At 47.2% G+C, this 16,805-nt stretch overlaps 1 protein-coding gene across 12 annotated transcripts in view; it reads left to right on the top strand.

The window, feature by feature from the left end:
* Positions 1 to 16,805, top strand: part of MTSS1 (MTSS I-BAR domain containing 1) — a 162,509-nt gene that overhangs the window by 134,150 nt on the left and 11,554 nt on the right. For all 12 annotated transcript variants that reach the window (XM_006048349.4, XM_025265472.3, XM_006048350.4 and 9 more), the window contains 4 exons: positions 10,305 to 10,462; positions 11,638 to 11,745; positions 13,086 to 13,183; positions 16,415 to 16,634. In XM_006048349.4, the coding sequence (XP_006048411.1) occupies positions 10,305 to 10,462; positions 11,638 to 11,745; positions 13,086 to 13,183; positions 16,415 to 16,634 (584 nt within the window). The remainder of the gene's footprint in view (positions 1 to 10,304; positions 10,463 to 11,637; positions 11,746 to 13,085; positions 13,184 to 16,414; positions 16,635 to 16,805) is intronic.

Below are 16,805 nucleotides of genomic sequence, written 5' to 3'. Positions count from 1 at the left end.
TAGTCTTCCCAGGACCATTTGGTTTTTTCAAAACCAATCATTTATTTTTAAAAAAAATCAAAAAGTATTTCTTATTTCAGCAGAGTTTGTGGAATGTTTCATTTCGAGGGTATCGGATCTTCAAATTCAATAATCACAGTGATTCTTCTTGACTAAATGTTGACCCTCATTCTGTGGGCAACAGCGCTAAAACTTCAGGTCGCTTTCGGCGTCTCGTGGCTGTCCCTCTGTCTCAGAAAGGTCTGTCTGTGGGCTGTCCGTGTGGTTTATCTTGCCTGAGTGTGCCTGAGTGTTCTCTGAGCCTTTGCACTGAACAGCTCTAAAGAGATTTTTGCATTGGATTCTGTCATCTACAAGGAACCCAAACCACATGGGTCCCCGCTAGCAGGTGGGGCCAGGATGACCTGCTGTCTCGGGGGACACAACTCTGCCTCCTTCCCATCATGGTGACATTGGGGTAATGTCCCCCACTTTTTAGAAGTGATAATCCTTTCCAGCTTCAATGCTGTGGTTATGACACAGCTTAGTGTCCCTTTGGGAGGAAGGTAAGACACAGTCCCTCTCCTGCTTATTGTGATAAAATTCACACAACATAAAATGTGCCATTTTAACCCCTCTAAAGTGTACATTTCATTGGCTTGAGTGCATTCCCAACGCTGTGCAGCCATCACTGCTGTCTAATTTCAGGATGTTTTCATCACCCCAGAAAGACGTCCCCTGCCATTTAAAACAGTCATGCCTCATTCTCCCTCCCCTTCAGCCCCTGACCACCATTCATGTGCTTTCTGTCTGTATGGATTTGCCTATTCTGGACCTTTCTTATAAAGGGAATCATATAATATGTGGCCTTTTGAGGACACAGAGTTTAATTAAAACCTTTGCTTGGAAGCCTGGTGTGAGTTGTCTGTGGAATAAATGGGGCATGCTATTTGTTTTAAATGATGGGCAGTGGGATTAGGGATGAGTGAAGGAACCACACAGCCTTTTGACTCTGTGACTTGGATTCTGCTCATCCTACGAAGAGTCCCTGCAGCCCCCTCTAGTTCTCTCTCTTGCAGGGGCCGGCTCCCAGAGCTAAGCCACAGTGACATAGGATCATAGCAGTGAACTTGGGCGTAAAGATGTAAGAAAGCTATTTGACTTAAAGCCCTATTAAATTTTATTTTACAAGTTTTAAGTCATTTTTGAACTTGGACATGTATATTTTAACAACAGTTCATGATAGTTAAAATGTCTTGGTTTAACAAAAGAAATATATATATATGGAACTTTCTTTCAGTTGGGTCAGAAGTATTTACCTTGACTCCTTCAGAAGTATTTACCTTGAATCCTGCTTGAGCAATTAAGTGAGGGCCCCCACAGGGAAGACATTTATAACTCAATGACGTCTACTGAGACAGGGGTACATTGCTCCCTCCAGGAACGGAGACTCTGGTGGAGGCAAGCCAGTTATAGTTGTCCCTCGGGATTCAAGGGGATTCGTTCCAGGGTCTGCCGCATACTGTGAGATGCTCAAGTCCTATAGTCAGCCCTTCAAATCCACGATTCCACACCCACGGACTCCACCAAGGATTGTAAACAGTACATGAGCCACAGTTGGTTCAGTCTGCAAATGCAAAACCCATGGGTTTGGATGCCAATTCTATATTTATTGAAAAAAATCCATGTACAGGTGGACCTGTGTTCAAACCCATATTATTCAAGGGTCAACTGCAGTTCAGTCTGGTGTGCTCAGCGCCATGATGAGTATCAGCAGAGGGTGCGGCAGTGGGGCAAGGCGCAAGAAACCCGTTTACGCTTGGTGTGGGCAGGTGATGAGGAAGATGACAAGGGATTGGCTGGTGGAGAATGGGGCAGGGGCTGCTCAAGGTTCAGGGAAGTGTGTGAGCCATCATCATTTACACGGGGGCACCAGAACCAAAAGGAAGCGTGACCATGCTGCAGGGTGGGGGCTGTGGAATGTGTGACCCTGAGTCAGCTTTAGGGGTGAACTGAGAGCCACAGTGACCTCCACTGCCCATCCTCAGCTACCTGCCTCCAGATGGTTCTATTACTCAGCCCCATTTCTGGTCAGACCCCGTTCTAGACTGACTTTTCCCCCCATCACCCTTCTTTTCCTCCACACGGAGAAAGCAGAAAGCTGGAGTGATGCCAAATCCTTTTCACTGGCTCAGTGGTTTCCATGGCCCCTGGCCGCATCAGCGTGAATGTTTGCATTTCCTGGCTGGTTTCTTCTATGCTTTATGAAACTGGCAGAAACCCCTGATGCCCCAGAAACTACAGTCGTTGAGTGGATGGTTCTCCCTGCCTCAGTGGTAAAAACCGAGGTGTCTCAGCCCCCTCCAACCACCCCTGTGTTTCAGTTTTTAAAGAGGAGTAGCCCTGAGAACGCTCTTGCCCAGAGGGACCTCCCACCTACAAATGTGAAGTCCAGGTTATCTGTTAGTGGGTCACCTGGCTTCCTTGCTGGGCATAGTGCAGAGGCTCTGTTCCATTTGTTGAGTTAGGGGAGATGGAGAAGAGCAGACCTCTCAGAAAGAGGTGTGGCCCACACAAAGAGACCCTTCTAGTGGTTAACCCCATCTGCCATGGGTGTGCCTCCAGGCATGGTCAGAAATTGTCCCCCCAGGACCTCCTGGGCCACCGGAGTGAGCATGGGGCTGGAGGTGGCCTGCCCTGAATTGCTGGCGATCCGGATTGCGAGACCCAGTCCTAGAAGGAGGCAGCAGCGCCAGAAGTCTCCCCTGGATGTTTTCTCTAACCACCTACCTCGGATGCATGTCAGCTCTCTGCAAAGTGACACCCCAAAATGAAAAATCCTTCCTGAATGCTGAGATGAGGAGGTACAAAGAGCTGGTCCATGGTTCTAGGCTGTTTTCTCCACTTCCTCTTCCCTCCAGTGAGCATCCCTGGAAGGGGTAGATTGCCACATCAGTGCGATTGGGAAACGTGTATCTTGAGCCAAAGGCAGTGATTGTTCTCTATTGGAACCAAAGCTGGAAAAGTTCCCTCTGAGGGCAGGGAGTGCCTGTAAATGCAGACAGGTGATCACTGAGACGCTCCAGGGCTTGTATGACCACGTGTAGCCTTGCACGCTCTCTGGACATTTAGCTGCAAGCGCACGTAACACAGCAGGGAAGACCGTTGGGTCACTGCTTCTTTCCACGCTTGGGAAAGGTGTGATAGGAGCCTGCGAAATATTTGAATGGGTGCAGTTTTACTCAATGGAACAGCCTGTGTCAAGTGGACAGGGGAGGAATTTTTAATGAGTCAGCATTGGAGAGTTGCAGCCTGACATACGTTCTGGCCCAGGAAATGCCAGGTAAAGCCATCAGCAGAGTGAGCAGGGAGAAAGGAGAGGTCAATGGATGCAGCCAGCCGTGCCATCCTGGGCTAACAGGCTGATGAGGAAAAGCATACCAAAGGGGCAGCCTGACTTCTTCATCTTAACAGCAGCAGTGGTCAGGCTTTCCTCTTTAGACCCCGTGTGGTTCAGTGAGCTATCCCTGACTGTGGTCGGTAGAGATGTGGGAATCTAACTGAAGAAGCTCCTGCAGGGGACTGTTGCATATGTGGTAAAAGTGTGGAGTCTTCGGAGGCCAGGGGATTCCTATTTCATACCTGGGAATGCTGGGTTATAAACAGACTAAGCAGATCCACCCGAGGCCCAGAGCTGTGCGCTCCGCTCCTTTGCAGAGCTGGTCTCTGGGAAAGCCTTGGCCTGATACAGCTCATCAGGTGTCTTGCTTGTGACTCCGGCTGCAAATGGCTGATTGCAGGAGTCGAAAAAGGTGCGGAGAAATGTCCCTGTGCGCGAGGAGACTTTGTCAAGGTGTGGGTCACCTGGCTTCCCTGTGGCTGCATTTAGAAGCTGGCAAGATGCGTTTAAGGGGGCAGGGGGAGCACACAACAGGAGCCCAGTGTTTTTCTTGGTGTTAGTTTTGCCAGAAGCTAAAAAGGAGGACGTGCTTGAAATACCCATCCCCCGCATGCCATGGTGTTGATTAACCCCGAGAACGCTGAGTGGGTGGTGTGGTGCAGGGCTAGATGGGCAAAGGGGGGTATAGTCCTGCCTTTCTTGAGTTGCAAGCCCATCACAGTTTTCACAGGGTTAAATTGTTTCACTTCTGGCGCCTCTCTTTCATTCATAAATTCTCCATGACTGCCACAGAGGAGCCCGGTGAGCTGAGCGTGTCTTCACTCATTCAGGAAGTAGGTATCAAGGGCCTCCTCTGGGCTAGATCCCCTTGGCGGCTATGGAGGCACAAGTGGCCTCTGCCCTCAAGCCATTTCCACGATGGCAAAGGCATCTATGTTCTAACATCAGTTCTCTGACACCAACTGGGTATCCACCAAGTCACATCAGTTCAGATACTAACTACCTGGGGTGGGCTTAGACCCCATGCACTAAGAACAAGATTTTCTCCACTTCAATCACCAGCTACAAGTGGGGTCCACAAGCTACCCACCTGTGTGCCCAGCCAACCTCAAATTTAAGGTCTCCCATGAACCCCCTCAAGTTTGACAAGTTTGTTAGAATGACCCACAGAATTCAGGAAAACAGTGTTTCTTAGGGCTGCTTGTTTACTATAAAGGAAAGAAATGAACCCCCAGGTGAGGAGCTCCATAGGATGCAAGGTGGGTGCAGTCTCCATGCCCCTGCCAGGCATGTCAGTGTATTCATTGGAGCTCACTGCTCCAGAGTTTTTATTGCATTTAATGGTTATGGAGGCAGGCTGTCTCCTGCTGAGACGCCCAGGGTTTAGGAGGAGGGCTTTAAAGATGCTGTGTTCCTGCCAGTGGCGCCTAACACTTCCTAAAGCTCACCACGTGCTGGGTCTGGTGCTGAGTGCATGATGTGAACGAATCCATCTGCTTTCACAACCATGTGGACTTGGTGCTATTTTTTATGTTTAACAGATGAGTAGAAACTGAGGCACAGCCTGTTGAAAGAATAGCAGAAATAGAGTTTGTTTGAAAGTGTTCAAGCCCAAAAGCTTCCAGTCTTGTCTGATGAAATCTCTCCTCCTTTTGATCCCTGGTTGGTTTTGCTTTGGAAAAATCAATCAAAAACTGCTGCAGGATATTAAGAGTAGAAGATGATGTATGTAGAAATAATGACAGCTACCTTTTGGTGGAAAGGGGGCATTTTTCATTCCAAATTCTTATCTCCAGCATCACCTTGCATGTCTGTCTCTGAAATTATATCCCATATTTCAGTATTTATATCCCTTATTGCATTGACTGCAGATGCCATCAGTGGTAAGATGCATTATTATTTTCTCACTGATTAAAAAAATTTTTTAAATGCCGTGTAAACTATGACTCCTACTGACTGTAAGATATATGTTAATTTTTAAAGTATAGACATGAAAAAGCAGGCATCTTCAGGTGAAACACAGTATTTGCATGAGTGTGTCAGGGATATGGAAGTCATTTTATGGGATTCTAATCACAGGGCCCATGCGTGCTGAGCATGAAGCTAGAAGAAAGCAGGCTTCCGAATGGGAAAGACGGAGAATTGGCATCTGTCTGCATCCATTCCTAGCTCAGGGGCTCTTGCACGCCACCTTAATCTCAGTTTACCCCTCTGTCAAATGGGGGTGTTAATTCCTGCCTTGAACATTTATGTAAAGATTAAGGAAAATGTAAATGTTGGGGAAATATGGAATCTTGGTTTCATTCCAGAAAGCTTTGTGAATTCTCCCTACCTACTGATCAAATTTTTTTTTTCTCCTTTGAGGGTTCTGCTTTGGTCCATGACCTGCTGCCTATTAATAGTGCTTTTGCCCCAGGAGCATTTTTTTGTAAAGAGAATAATCATATGATTTCCCCTGTTGGGGGAAGTAAAGGAGCTGCTGGCTGTATTCACCAGAATTCTCCAGCATGAATCCAGCCAAGACCTGGAAACTCGCAGGGGAAAAAATTCTCGAGACTGAGATGACTTTTTACAGAAAAGGCCACAAGCAGTGCTTTACTCAGGAATTTTGTCTGGAAAGCCTGTTTAAGCCCTCTCTTCTCTTGGCTGATGGGCGGCCCTGGAATTTGTTCGTTTTCCAGTGTTAGGCCATTTAAGGGCATGATGGTTGAACCAGTAAGCAAACTCACATTGTGCTATTATAAGTGCCTCATGGCGCTCAGTCACGTCCAGCTCTTTGTGACCCACTCCCCCCAACCCATGGACCATAGCCCACCAGGCTCCTCTGTCCATGGGATTTTCCACGCAAGAATACTGGAGTAGGTTGCCATTTCCTCCGCCTTGGGTGTCTTCCCAAGCCAGGGATCTAACCAGAGTCTCCTGTGGCATCTGCATTGATTGGCAGGGGGATTCTCTACCGCTGAGCCACCTGGGAAGCTCCTATCAAGGCCTCATTCATTTGCAAATATTTGAGTACCTGCCTTCCAGGCAAGTGTGCTGAGGTAGAAGACACAGTGCTGAGCAAAAATATTTGTGGTTTCTGTCCTCGTGGGGCTTCCTGATCACCAGGGGAGACTGCCGTCCGTGGAAGAACTGGAGGCGTAAAGATGAAGTGAGAACTGGGAGGAGTGTTGTGAAGTCTGTGTAGAAGGAATCTCTGAGAATTAAATACGAGGATTTAGTCTAGTGAGAAGGTTCAGGGAGGGCTTCTGTGAAGAACTGTGGCCTGAGAATGAACAGATGCCCGACAGCGGGGGTTGGGGGAGAGGGGATGTTTAGGGGGTGGAGCTGGACGCTGGAGCAATGGGAGAGGAGGGGGAGGGCCTGAGGCCGGTCTCAGAAGCCGACCCACGCATGTCTCGCAGGGCAGGGTGTGTTCACGACGCTGGACTTTTTATTGTTTTGGCCGCACAGTGCGGTGGCATCCAAGATCTTAGTTCCTCATCCAGGGATCGAACCCATGCTCCCTGCATTAGGAGTGTAGAGTCTTAACCACTGGACCACCAGGGGAGTCCCCACTGAACTTTCTTGAAAGCAGTGGGAGCTACTGAAAAGTGGTAGATTTGCATTTTTAAAGTAATTCAGGGCTGTTCCAGGTAAGTTCGTCCAAATGCGGTCAGAGTGACCTGTCAGGGGCTGATGGAGCCGTCCAGGTGAGAGATCAAGGTGGCGCTGGAAGGGTGGGAGTAGCAGAGACGGAAGAGGAGGAGTCAAGTCCACCCGGAGCTGCTGCGGCATCGGAGGCTCTCCCAACATTGCTGATGGGAGGGAAATGAATGGGCTTTTGTATATTAAATCAGTGCTAACACAACTCCAAATTTGTGGACCTAAAAAAATGACTGTAAGAACCAGTATATCCAATTGAGACATGGAATAATTTCTTCCACTTTTTTTTTTTTTTATAAATATATGTTGTGGTTACTGAATTTAAGAAATAAACATTGTGTTTCTAGGTTATGATATATCCCACATGGAAATGTATTCACTATGACTATAATTATAGCAATCTTTACAGATTATACTTATTTTAGAATACTATAATTTGAAAGTCCTTTAATTATAACATAATACATATTTAAAATAACTTGACTAATCATAGAATGATTTAAATTTATATTTACCAGATTAGGTAACACTTGGTTCTAGTCACTTTGCTTTCCTATGTCAGTGTATTTTTAGAAGTCTGTCATTAATCACAGATAGATGTGCACCTTACAACTTGTGAAAGGAAGTAAAGATACCCATTTCCCGTTTCTTATAATTATAGGCTAGTATTGAAAGAAATTGCTACCATAATTAAACTTTCCACCTCTGGAGTTAAGAACATGCTGACTTGGTCCGTGGTCCTCCGTGGTCCTCCATGGTCCCTTAGTTGGAGCATCCTTGGAGAGATTGAGAGGCTTACAGGAAGGCCTTGGGACCAGCCACAACCAACCACATGGCCTCACTGTGCAGGCTTGGCCAGGCTGTTTGACAGGTGGTAGAGAAACAGGGAGTTTTATTACCAAAGGGCTTGTATCATATACACAATCAGTGGGTGTGGATTCAGCTGCCCAAGCCAGCATTTTTTTTACTTATTTTAAAAAAGTTTTTGGCTGTGCCTTGCTTTTGAGATCTTAGTTTCCTGGCCAGGGATGGAACCCGGGCCCTTGACAGCGGAAGCGCAGCGTCCTAACCACTGGGACTTCCCTGGCAGTACAGTGGTTGGCGTTCCGTGCTTCCCCTGCAGGGTGTGTGGGTTTGATACCTGGTTGGGGGACTAAGATCCTGCCTGCGGTTCAGCCCGGTCAAAAAAAAAGAATAGGGAAAATTCTCAATTTCATGGGACTGGGGTGCCCGCACACTCGCCTCCCCGCAAGTCCCCCTGGAGAATGGAAGGGTGCTTTAACAAGTTTCTTGTCCACAAAACTCATGAAACCTATGACTGCAGCTGGGTAATGTGTGAAACTGGCTTCCGGGCAGAGAAACTGGAAGAACAGGTAGAATTATCAGAGTCAGGGAGGGATGGTGGCTGATAACACCAAAAAGTTGTCAAAGCAAATTTTCACATAGTTGTTGGATAAAATCCCTCCACATGGACTTAAACACTGTTTTGCTGCACCCAGCACATATGCTCACCTGACCAGTGAGGACTCCATGTGCAGACCACTGACTGTACTGGAATGCCATCTAAGGCATTTTCAGGGACGACCTTTGTCCCCGATTTTCCCCTTTTGTGCTAACTTAGAACTTAACTCCTGCCAAAAATCCAATGACTTTTGCTAGTTGGATGTTCTTGACGCCTGACTGCCTTTTTGGCTCCAGAGGAAGCTTTCTCATCTGCTTGTGAGAAAATACAGAATATATTCCTACGTTCAAGGCAGTTTTCCCTGACCCTGTACTTTTTCAGACCAAATAACACATTGAATCTAAGAGTTCTCTGTGGCATTCTTAAAGAGGAGGGTACATGGTGACTGGTCAGGTCCCTTTCTAGGTGGCAGGTGGAATCCAGTCCCTCGACTTGAGGCAGCTGGTGGAGGAGGAGGAATCCAGCGTCAGAGGGTCAGGCGGTGTGCGCTCTGACTGCCCGCCCCTGCATGGCCCTGGACAGTCCTCCCTTTCTCCCCTCCTCTGAACTGGGAGCAGATTGGTTTGGATAACCCGTAGTGCCGCCTCCATGCTAACATTCTGTTTAAAACACCTACTGAGTACCTGTTGTATGTACCTATTAAATACCTTTTGAGTACCTGTTGTATACACCTATTCAGTACCTGTTGTATACACCTATTAAACATCTATTGAGTATTTGTTGTATACACCTGTTAAACACCGATTGAGTACTTGTTGTATACACAGACAGCATTTCACTGCAGGCTAGGCTGGGAGAGTCCAAGCCTCTGTCTGGAAGGAGTTTAGAGATTCTTTCTCTGGTTCAGGTGGTAGGTGAGCATGGGAGCCCAGTGTGGAAGCTCATGAGCTGGTCTCCTGATGGTCACCTTCTTGTCCTCAGATCAGATTTACAATAGCCATGCCCTCTGATACAGTGTCTATTTGCCCAGGTTTATCCATGTTTATCCAGACTTCTTCTGTAAATATTCTCAGTCCAGGGGCCAAATGGTGTGTGTCATAACAACTTTACTCAGCAGTTGTGATGAGAGCGGATATAGACAGCCTGTAAATGAATGGGTGTGACTGTGTGCAAATAAAACTTTATTTATAAAGACAGTAGCCTCACCAAGTTCTTGAGTTGTTGAAAAGTCTAGAAATGGGTGCCTCTGCATATCTGGGGTCTGTGGATGGGGCCAGGTGATTTCCAGGCATGGGCCAGCCTCAGTACCCAGGCCCCCTTCAGTCCTCCACCAGCAGAGTTCTGACTGCGGGTCTTTTTGTTGCTGAGCTTGTCGGCTTTCAGGAAGGGCCTTCAGGACTCTCCACTAGGAAGTTAAACTAGCTGCCAAGGAGTCCCAGGGGGCTCCCTGGAGCCAGGAGAGCTGATGCTAGCCTGCTTTGTATTCAGGGACAGATACTTCTCTTCCAGACAGAGGCTCTTTTATTGAGCATGACCCAACAAAACCACCTTGTGCCCATTTTTGGAAACATCCACAGGCCTTCACCTTGTTCTTCATACCTTAGCCTCTTCAGAATGCAAGTCAGGAGACATTACCCCAGGACATTTTACTTGTCATAAATAAACCAGGATAAGCATCCCCTTTGGGCACTAGAAATTGGAAATGGCTGATCCTAGAAAAACAGCTTCTTTAGATCCTTTCTGGGTATAAATAAATGGTTTTTTAGAAGTCCCGGGGAATTGTGGTTTCCAGTCCAGCAGGGACCCGAGGGAGGAGGACACTGCTTCCAGGAGCTGCTGTTTCAGCAAGCCAAGCTCCGGGCTTTGTTTCATTTGCAGGGCGAGGTGACATCCAGCCCCAGCTGGACAGCGCGCTCCAAGACGTCAATGACAAGTATCTCCTGTTGGAAGAAACAGAGAAGCAGGCTGTCCGGAAGGCTTTGATCGAAGAACGCGGCCGGTTCTGCACCTTCATTTCTATGCTGCGGCCCGTGATTGTGAGTCAGTGGAAAGTTCCAGAAGGCTTAAACTGCCAGTTCTGAGGAGACCCTCCTTGTTTATCTGGAGGCACTGAGAAGTTGTGGTGTGTCAGGAATCATGATGGTGGAGTCAGGATTGTGGACCAGTAGTTGTCTGCAAGTTGCTGATGGCCACACGGCCCTCTCTGCGTTCTGCGCAGTGGTGGTTCCGCTTACTTTTTCTCCTCAAGATGGCCCCACAGAGTTGTCCCCAGATTTGGTCCCCAGACCAGCAGCATCACCTGGGAACTGGTTAGAAATGTGCATTCTCAGACCCAACCCAGACCTACTGAATCCACAGCTCTGGGGCTGGGAACCCCACCCAGTCATCTGGGCTTTTAAAACAAGTCCTCCAGCTGATTTTGAGACCCAGTGACCGAGATGAGTGCCAAGGAGTGACTGTGAGGTTAATAGGGGAAAAGCCTCAGTGAATCAACGCAGACTTATTTTTGAAGTCAATTAGTTGAATGCTTGAAAAGTTCTGCTGGAGCTTTTCTTGAGGCTGATGAAAATGCACCAGCTGCCTTCCCTCAGCCCTGGCAAAATGCCCAGATCTGAGTTGTCCCCCTGTGCGTAGTGCTTTCCCGTGAACCGTTCTTACCTGGGTCCGCAGCCCCAGCTTACTGCTTTGGTGACGTCATTCTTCCGCAGGCCATAGTTTGCCTCGCTTGCCATTGATTAAGTTGATGGAAAAAACAAAGACGGGGGCAGGTAACCTCCAGTGAACACACATGTGCTGTCACTTAGGTCTGCCAAATCTGGACCAGAATATCCCCAAATGGTGTCATCTGCTGAAGTCGATTGACTTCCAGGGGGAGGGGGCAGGTGAGCCTTGGCCTGCGGAGGGGGCTGTGCTGCAGGATCCCACCCACAGGCAGACCTCTCTGCCCCCAGCAGGGGTGCCGACCCCCAGACACTTTTAGGAAGGCCTGTGTGTTTGTTGTGTAGCACACAAGTCACTCCATGGTTATGGCTGATTCCTTGTTCTCCATTTCCCCAAAGAAAGGGTTGGTAAATGGCTTCAGCAAAGATAAACCAGTTCCTGTGTTCCTCTTCTGAGAAGTTGAAAGTGTAGATAGTCTCCCTAATAAAAACAGCCGGATCCAGATGGTGAGGTGAATCATGCATGGTAACAGGTTGTGAATTACTTTCAGGAAGAAGAAATCTCAATGCTGGGGGAAATCACTCACCTGCAGACCATATCGGAAGATCTGAAAAGCCTGACCATGGACCCTCACAAACTGCCCTCCTCAAGTGAACAGGTAGGCATTGTGGGGTAGGTGCTCAGGACAACAAACCCAAGAGATGAAGGTTCAAAGTCCTGAGGGTTCCTTGCGGCAATCTCTCATTTAAAATGGTATCGTCTTTTACGTTGTGATATGTGACCGTCATCCGCACAGGTCATCATAGAGCACCTACTGTGTGCCGGGCTCTGCTCTGAGCTCTTACGTAGATTTTCTTTGAATCTCCACCAATATCCGCACTTTACAGAGGACCTTGAAGCACTGAGAAATAGAGTCACTTAAGCAGGCAGTTACTGGTAGAACTGGGATTTAAACCAAGCTGTCAGTTTCCTCAGCCCATGCTCTTAATCATGTGTTCACTGACCCTCTAGAGATAAACTCCTCTAGGAATATGATGATGGGTCTCTTGGTCATCACTGTAAATCATTCTCTGTGGATTTCTCCCATTCTAAGTAAGGAATGAATGAGGATCTCACTTATGAAAAAGGTGACTTTATGTTGATTCATTTGGTTCATGTGACATTAACACTATGTTCAGTGGGGCAACAGCTGAAAAATCACATGCTTTTGCCTTTTGTATAAAATTCTTACTGTTGCCTTGGAAGCCAGCTCAGCAGACAAATTGGGGAGCTTATATTTTCCATCTTGCAAAATTGCCTTTATTAGACTACAGCCTGCAGGCATCCACTCAGTAAGCAGATATTTATTGAGCACCTACTATGTGAATAGAAACTAGAGCTTACATTCAACCAGCTCTTTGTTAAGTAAGGGAGACAGATGTAGAAGTAATTATGAAAAATTGGTTTGTTCTTAATTCTGTCAGGTTTTATTGGTCAGATGGGGGCATGAGTATCAAGTGACTAAGATGTAAGATCAGTTCAGTTCAGTCACTCAGTTGTGTCCGACTCTGTGACCCCATGGACTGCAGCACGCCAGGCCTCCCTGTCCATCACCAACTCCTGGAGTTTACTCAAACTCATGTCCATTGTGTAAAATCAACACATCCTAAAAGCATTATCATCTATGTTGTACTATAAACAAAAACCCTATAAATTCTAACCTTCCTGTAAATGTCTCTTATGAATTATAACTGTAAATCTTTTTCTTTTTGACAGGTATGTTGTGGTTTTCCTCTCCCCCATTAATTATGTCTTTGCTTGTCTCAGAAAAAGGAATATGACACTGACGGACTGGTACTCTGATTCTTCCAATGAAAAGAAAACTCTTCACAACATGTTTTTCTTTGATCCCCACTCTTCCATGATGGTGGAATTTTGACGTTAAGACAGTTGTTAAGATTTGACGGATAACGTTTCCCTTCTCAGCACTTTGCTGACCCTCCTGCTCTGTCCCCTTAGGTGATTTTGGACTTGAAAGGTTCTGATTACAGTTGGTCGTACCAGACCCCACCCTCTTCTCCGAGCACCACCATGTCCCGCAAGTCAAGCGTCTGCAGGTAGGTGAAGCCAGGCTGGGCTGTTGCCTTGGGAAGTGGCATTTTGCTTTACACTAATTGTGAATGTTGGAGCCAGGCTTGGGCTCTGAAATAGTGCGTTTTAAACAGGAAATGGTGATTGGGTGAAAGGATCCTTCATGATTTTGGTCTTACTCTTTAGTTTTGAAATTAATTTTGGGTTAGAAGGAAAAATCCCATCAGACCTTAAATTGGTGGACACAGCTTTCTCTGTCAGGGTACATGGTACAAAATCTCCCCATTTTATGAATTCTCACTGGATTTTCCTGTTTAGCAGAGTAGAAACCACATGGGCTCCCAAAGGGTGAACGGGGTCGGTTCTCGTGCAGACGCGTCTCGCTGTGGCCAGAACAGATGAAGGCAGTGCGAGTGGCTCCTGCTCTGTTCGCCCCCCAGTCTTTGTCTCAGGGCTTCACAAAGTGAATAGAATTCTTGGTCTGTTAACCTCCACCACCACCACCGTCACTGCTTTGTTAGGTGTTATTGTTCACCTGGTGACTCAGTCCATCGGAATAGTTCTGCCCTCGGTCAGCAGCACTGTGCCCTGGCAGCGTTCTGTTCAAGACCATTCTTGACTTGCTGATGGCCAAGTTGATTATTCCCTTCCTGTGAGGGTAAAAACACCCTCATGCATCATGTCCTTCTTGGTACACTCTCCCTGCCGATCTTTTCCTTTGACTTTTCAAAGCCGAATGGATTTCCTCTTCTTGTGACTTAGCGTTGAGAGTAAAGAACAGGATGGAGCTGCCGAATCTGTGTGTGAGAACCTCTCTCTACACACGTGTGTGTGTGCGCCTTTCATTTCATGTTTGAGCTCGTGCACTGTACAGGGAACGGGAAGCTCAGACTTGAGATGCTACAGCCTGACATTCTGCAGCCTGAGGGTGGTGGTTGGTTTCCTGTCATCTTTTGTGTGCTGTGTATATGTGTGTGTGTGTGTGTGTGTGTGTGTGTGTGTGTGTGTGTGAGACACGTCTACTGAGGTTTTTTTTCTTTTTTTTAATTTTTTCTTTTTTTTAAATTTTATTTAATTTAACTTTACAATATTGTATTGGTTTTGCCATATAGCAAAATGAATCTGCCACAGGTATACATGTGTTCCCCATCCTGAACCCTCCTCCCTCCTCCCTCCCCATACCATCCCTCTGGGTCGTCCCAGTGCACCAGCCCCAAGTATCCAGTATCGTGCATCAAACCTGGACTGGCGACTCGTTTCATATATGATATTATACATATTTCAATGCCATTCTCCCAAATCATCCCACCCTCTCCCTCTCCCACAGAGTCCAGAAGACTGTTCTATACATCAGTGTGTCTTTTGCTATCTTGTATACAGGGTTATTGTTACCATCTTTCTAAATTCCATATATATGCGTTAGTATACTGTATTGGTGTTTTTCTTTCTGGCTTACTTCACTCTGTATAATAGGCTCCAGTTTCATCCACCTCATTAGAACGGATTCAAATGTATTCTTTTTAATGGCTGAGTAATACTCCATTGTGTATATGTACCATAGCTTCCTTATCCATTCATCTGCTGATGGACATCTAGGTTGCTTCCATGTCCTGGCTATTATAAACAGTGCTGCGATGAACATTGGGGTACACGTGTCTCTTTCAGTTCTGGTTTTCTCAGTGTGTATGCCCAGCAGTGGGATTGCTGGATCATAAGGCAGTTCTATTTCCAGTTTTTTAAGGAATCTCCACACTGTTCTCCATAGTGGCTGTACTAGTTTGCATTCCCACCAACAGTGTAAGAGGGTTCCCTTTTCTCCACACCCTCTCCAGCATTTATTGTTTGTAGACTTTTGGATCGCAGCCATTCTGACTGGCGTGAAATGGTACCTCATAGTGGTTTTGATTTGCATTTCTCTGATCTGAGGTTTTTTTCTATTGAGGATTTTTTCTTTTTGTTTGATAACGAAGAAAACTTTTATCTCATTAGTATAAAACAAAGCTGCGTGAGTCTCTTTCTATAGTTTTAGTGTCAACAGAAAATCCTGTCATATGGACAGCGCCAGCCCTGAGCTTGCTGTAGTGAAATTGCCATGAACTTTGCTGTCAGTCTCCACATGCCCTGTTCTGGCTGACGGGCGGGGCGGGGAAGCAAAACTTATGATAATTATCCTTGATCTCCTCCAGCACACTTGGCTATATCTGTTGGAACGTTAGCACCAAGTCATTCCAGTATAGAACACCAGAACACAGTAGTCAGCCCGTGACTGTCTTTTTAGCTGGCCGAGTTTGTGAGATCTGATGAGAATCTCTTGCAGAGTTAGGAGCAGAAACCACAAATCTTCTAATCCCAGTCTGGGTTGTTTATTTCGCGCCTTCTCACGCTGTTACAGCTGCCCTTTATCTGTCAGCTCTGCCTGTTTGGACCAGGAGACTTTGTTCAGTTTTCTGGGTTTCGTAATTTGAGTGGTGAGACAGAGTGTAGGACATACTGCTTACGACTGGAAACGGAACAGGCAGAACTCCAGAGGGCAAGTGTCATTCTCTGACATCCTGTTTACTGTTCCATCCTGGAAGCAAACAGCTTCGATTGACGACCCTTAGTCCCTGAAAGCTGCCTGCCTCTTGCCAGGTGTTCTGTTTGCTGGGCTCACAGATAGTTGAACAGAGAAGTACCTGTGTTCAGGGTCAAGCCATTCATTAAACCACCAACTTTGTTAATATTAATAAAATGTAAAATACACAAACACAGACAGAGTTGCCTCACATACGGGTATCTTGAATTAGGCACACTTAGGATGCAGTCACCTTGAGGAATCTCTTGGTGCCAAGTGATGGTTGGCCAGGTTGACCCAGATGGTTCACCTAAGGAAGACACTTGGGTGCTCCAGCTAGGTCATGCCAAAGCCTTCATGTGGTTTTTGTGAGTAGAGGATATACACCTTTTTCGTGCCTCAGACAGACATCGAGTCCCCTGGCTTTGCTGGTCGGTGACACAGCAGAACTGGGCAGCACTTGACTCTTTAAAATCACAGCCTTCCATCCTAAAGATGCCTCATTGCGCCGTTGGAGAACCACGTCTCCATAGCTGGTTTTCGCCCCTTGCTCACAGAGAAAAGACCTTTTGTTTACTCTCTTAATGATTGGGTGTTTTGAAAACATGTCTCCCCGTGTGCGCTGCTTCTTGGGGCTGGGGGCTGGTTGTGTGATGCCATTCTCCCCTGTCACCCCTTGTCATCTGTCCCGCTGCCCCCGCAGCAGCCTGAACAGCGTCAACAGCAGCGACTCGCGGTCCAGCGGCTCCCACGGCTCCCACTCGCACTCGCCCAGCTCCCACTACCGCTACCGCGGCTCCAGCCTGGCCCAGCAGGCGCCTGTGCGGCTGTCCAGCGTGTCCTCCCACGACTCAGGGTTCATCTCCCAGGACGCCTTCCAGTCCAAGTCGCCGTCCCCCATGCCACCTGAGGCCCCCAACCAGGTAAGGGTGTCCTTGGCCCCAGGAGCAGCTGCCACACCTGAGGCCCTGGATCAATCTTGATGGCTGTAACCAGAGAGGGTACCAGAGAGCTTGGACAGACCCTGGTCGTCTGACACCGGAAACCTCTGGTTTAATTTCTCATCTTTAGATGAGCTGATCTCCCTTTAGGGG

The sequence above is a fragment of the Bubalus bubalis genome, chromosome 15 (genome assembly GCF_019923935.1).
Source record: "Bubalus bubalis isolate 160015118507 breed Murrah chromosome 15, NDDB_SH_1, whole genome shotgun sequence".
NCBI classification, from domain to species: Eukaryota; Metazoa; Chordata; class Mammalia; order Artiodactyla; family Bovidae; genus Bubalus; species Bubalus bubalis.
The sequence above is the reverse complement of the archived record's forward strand: the minus strand, read 5'-3'. Positions and strand labels throughout refer to the sequence as shown.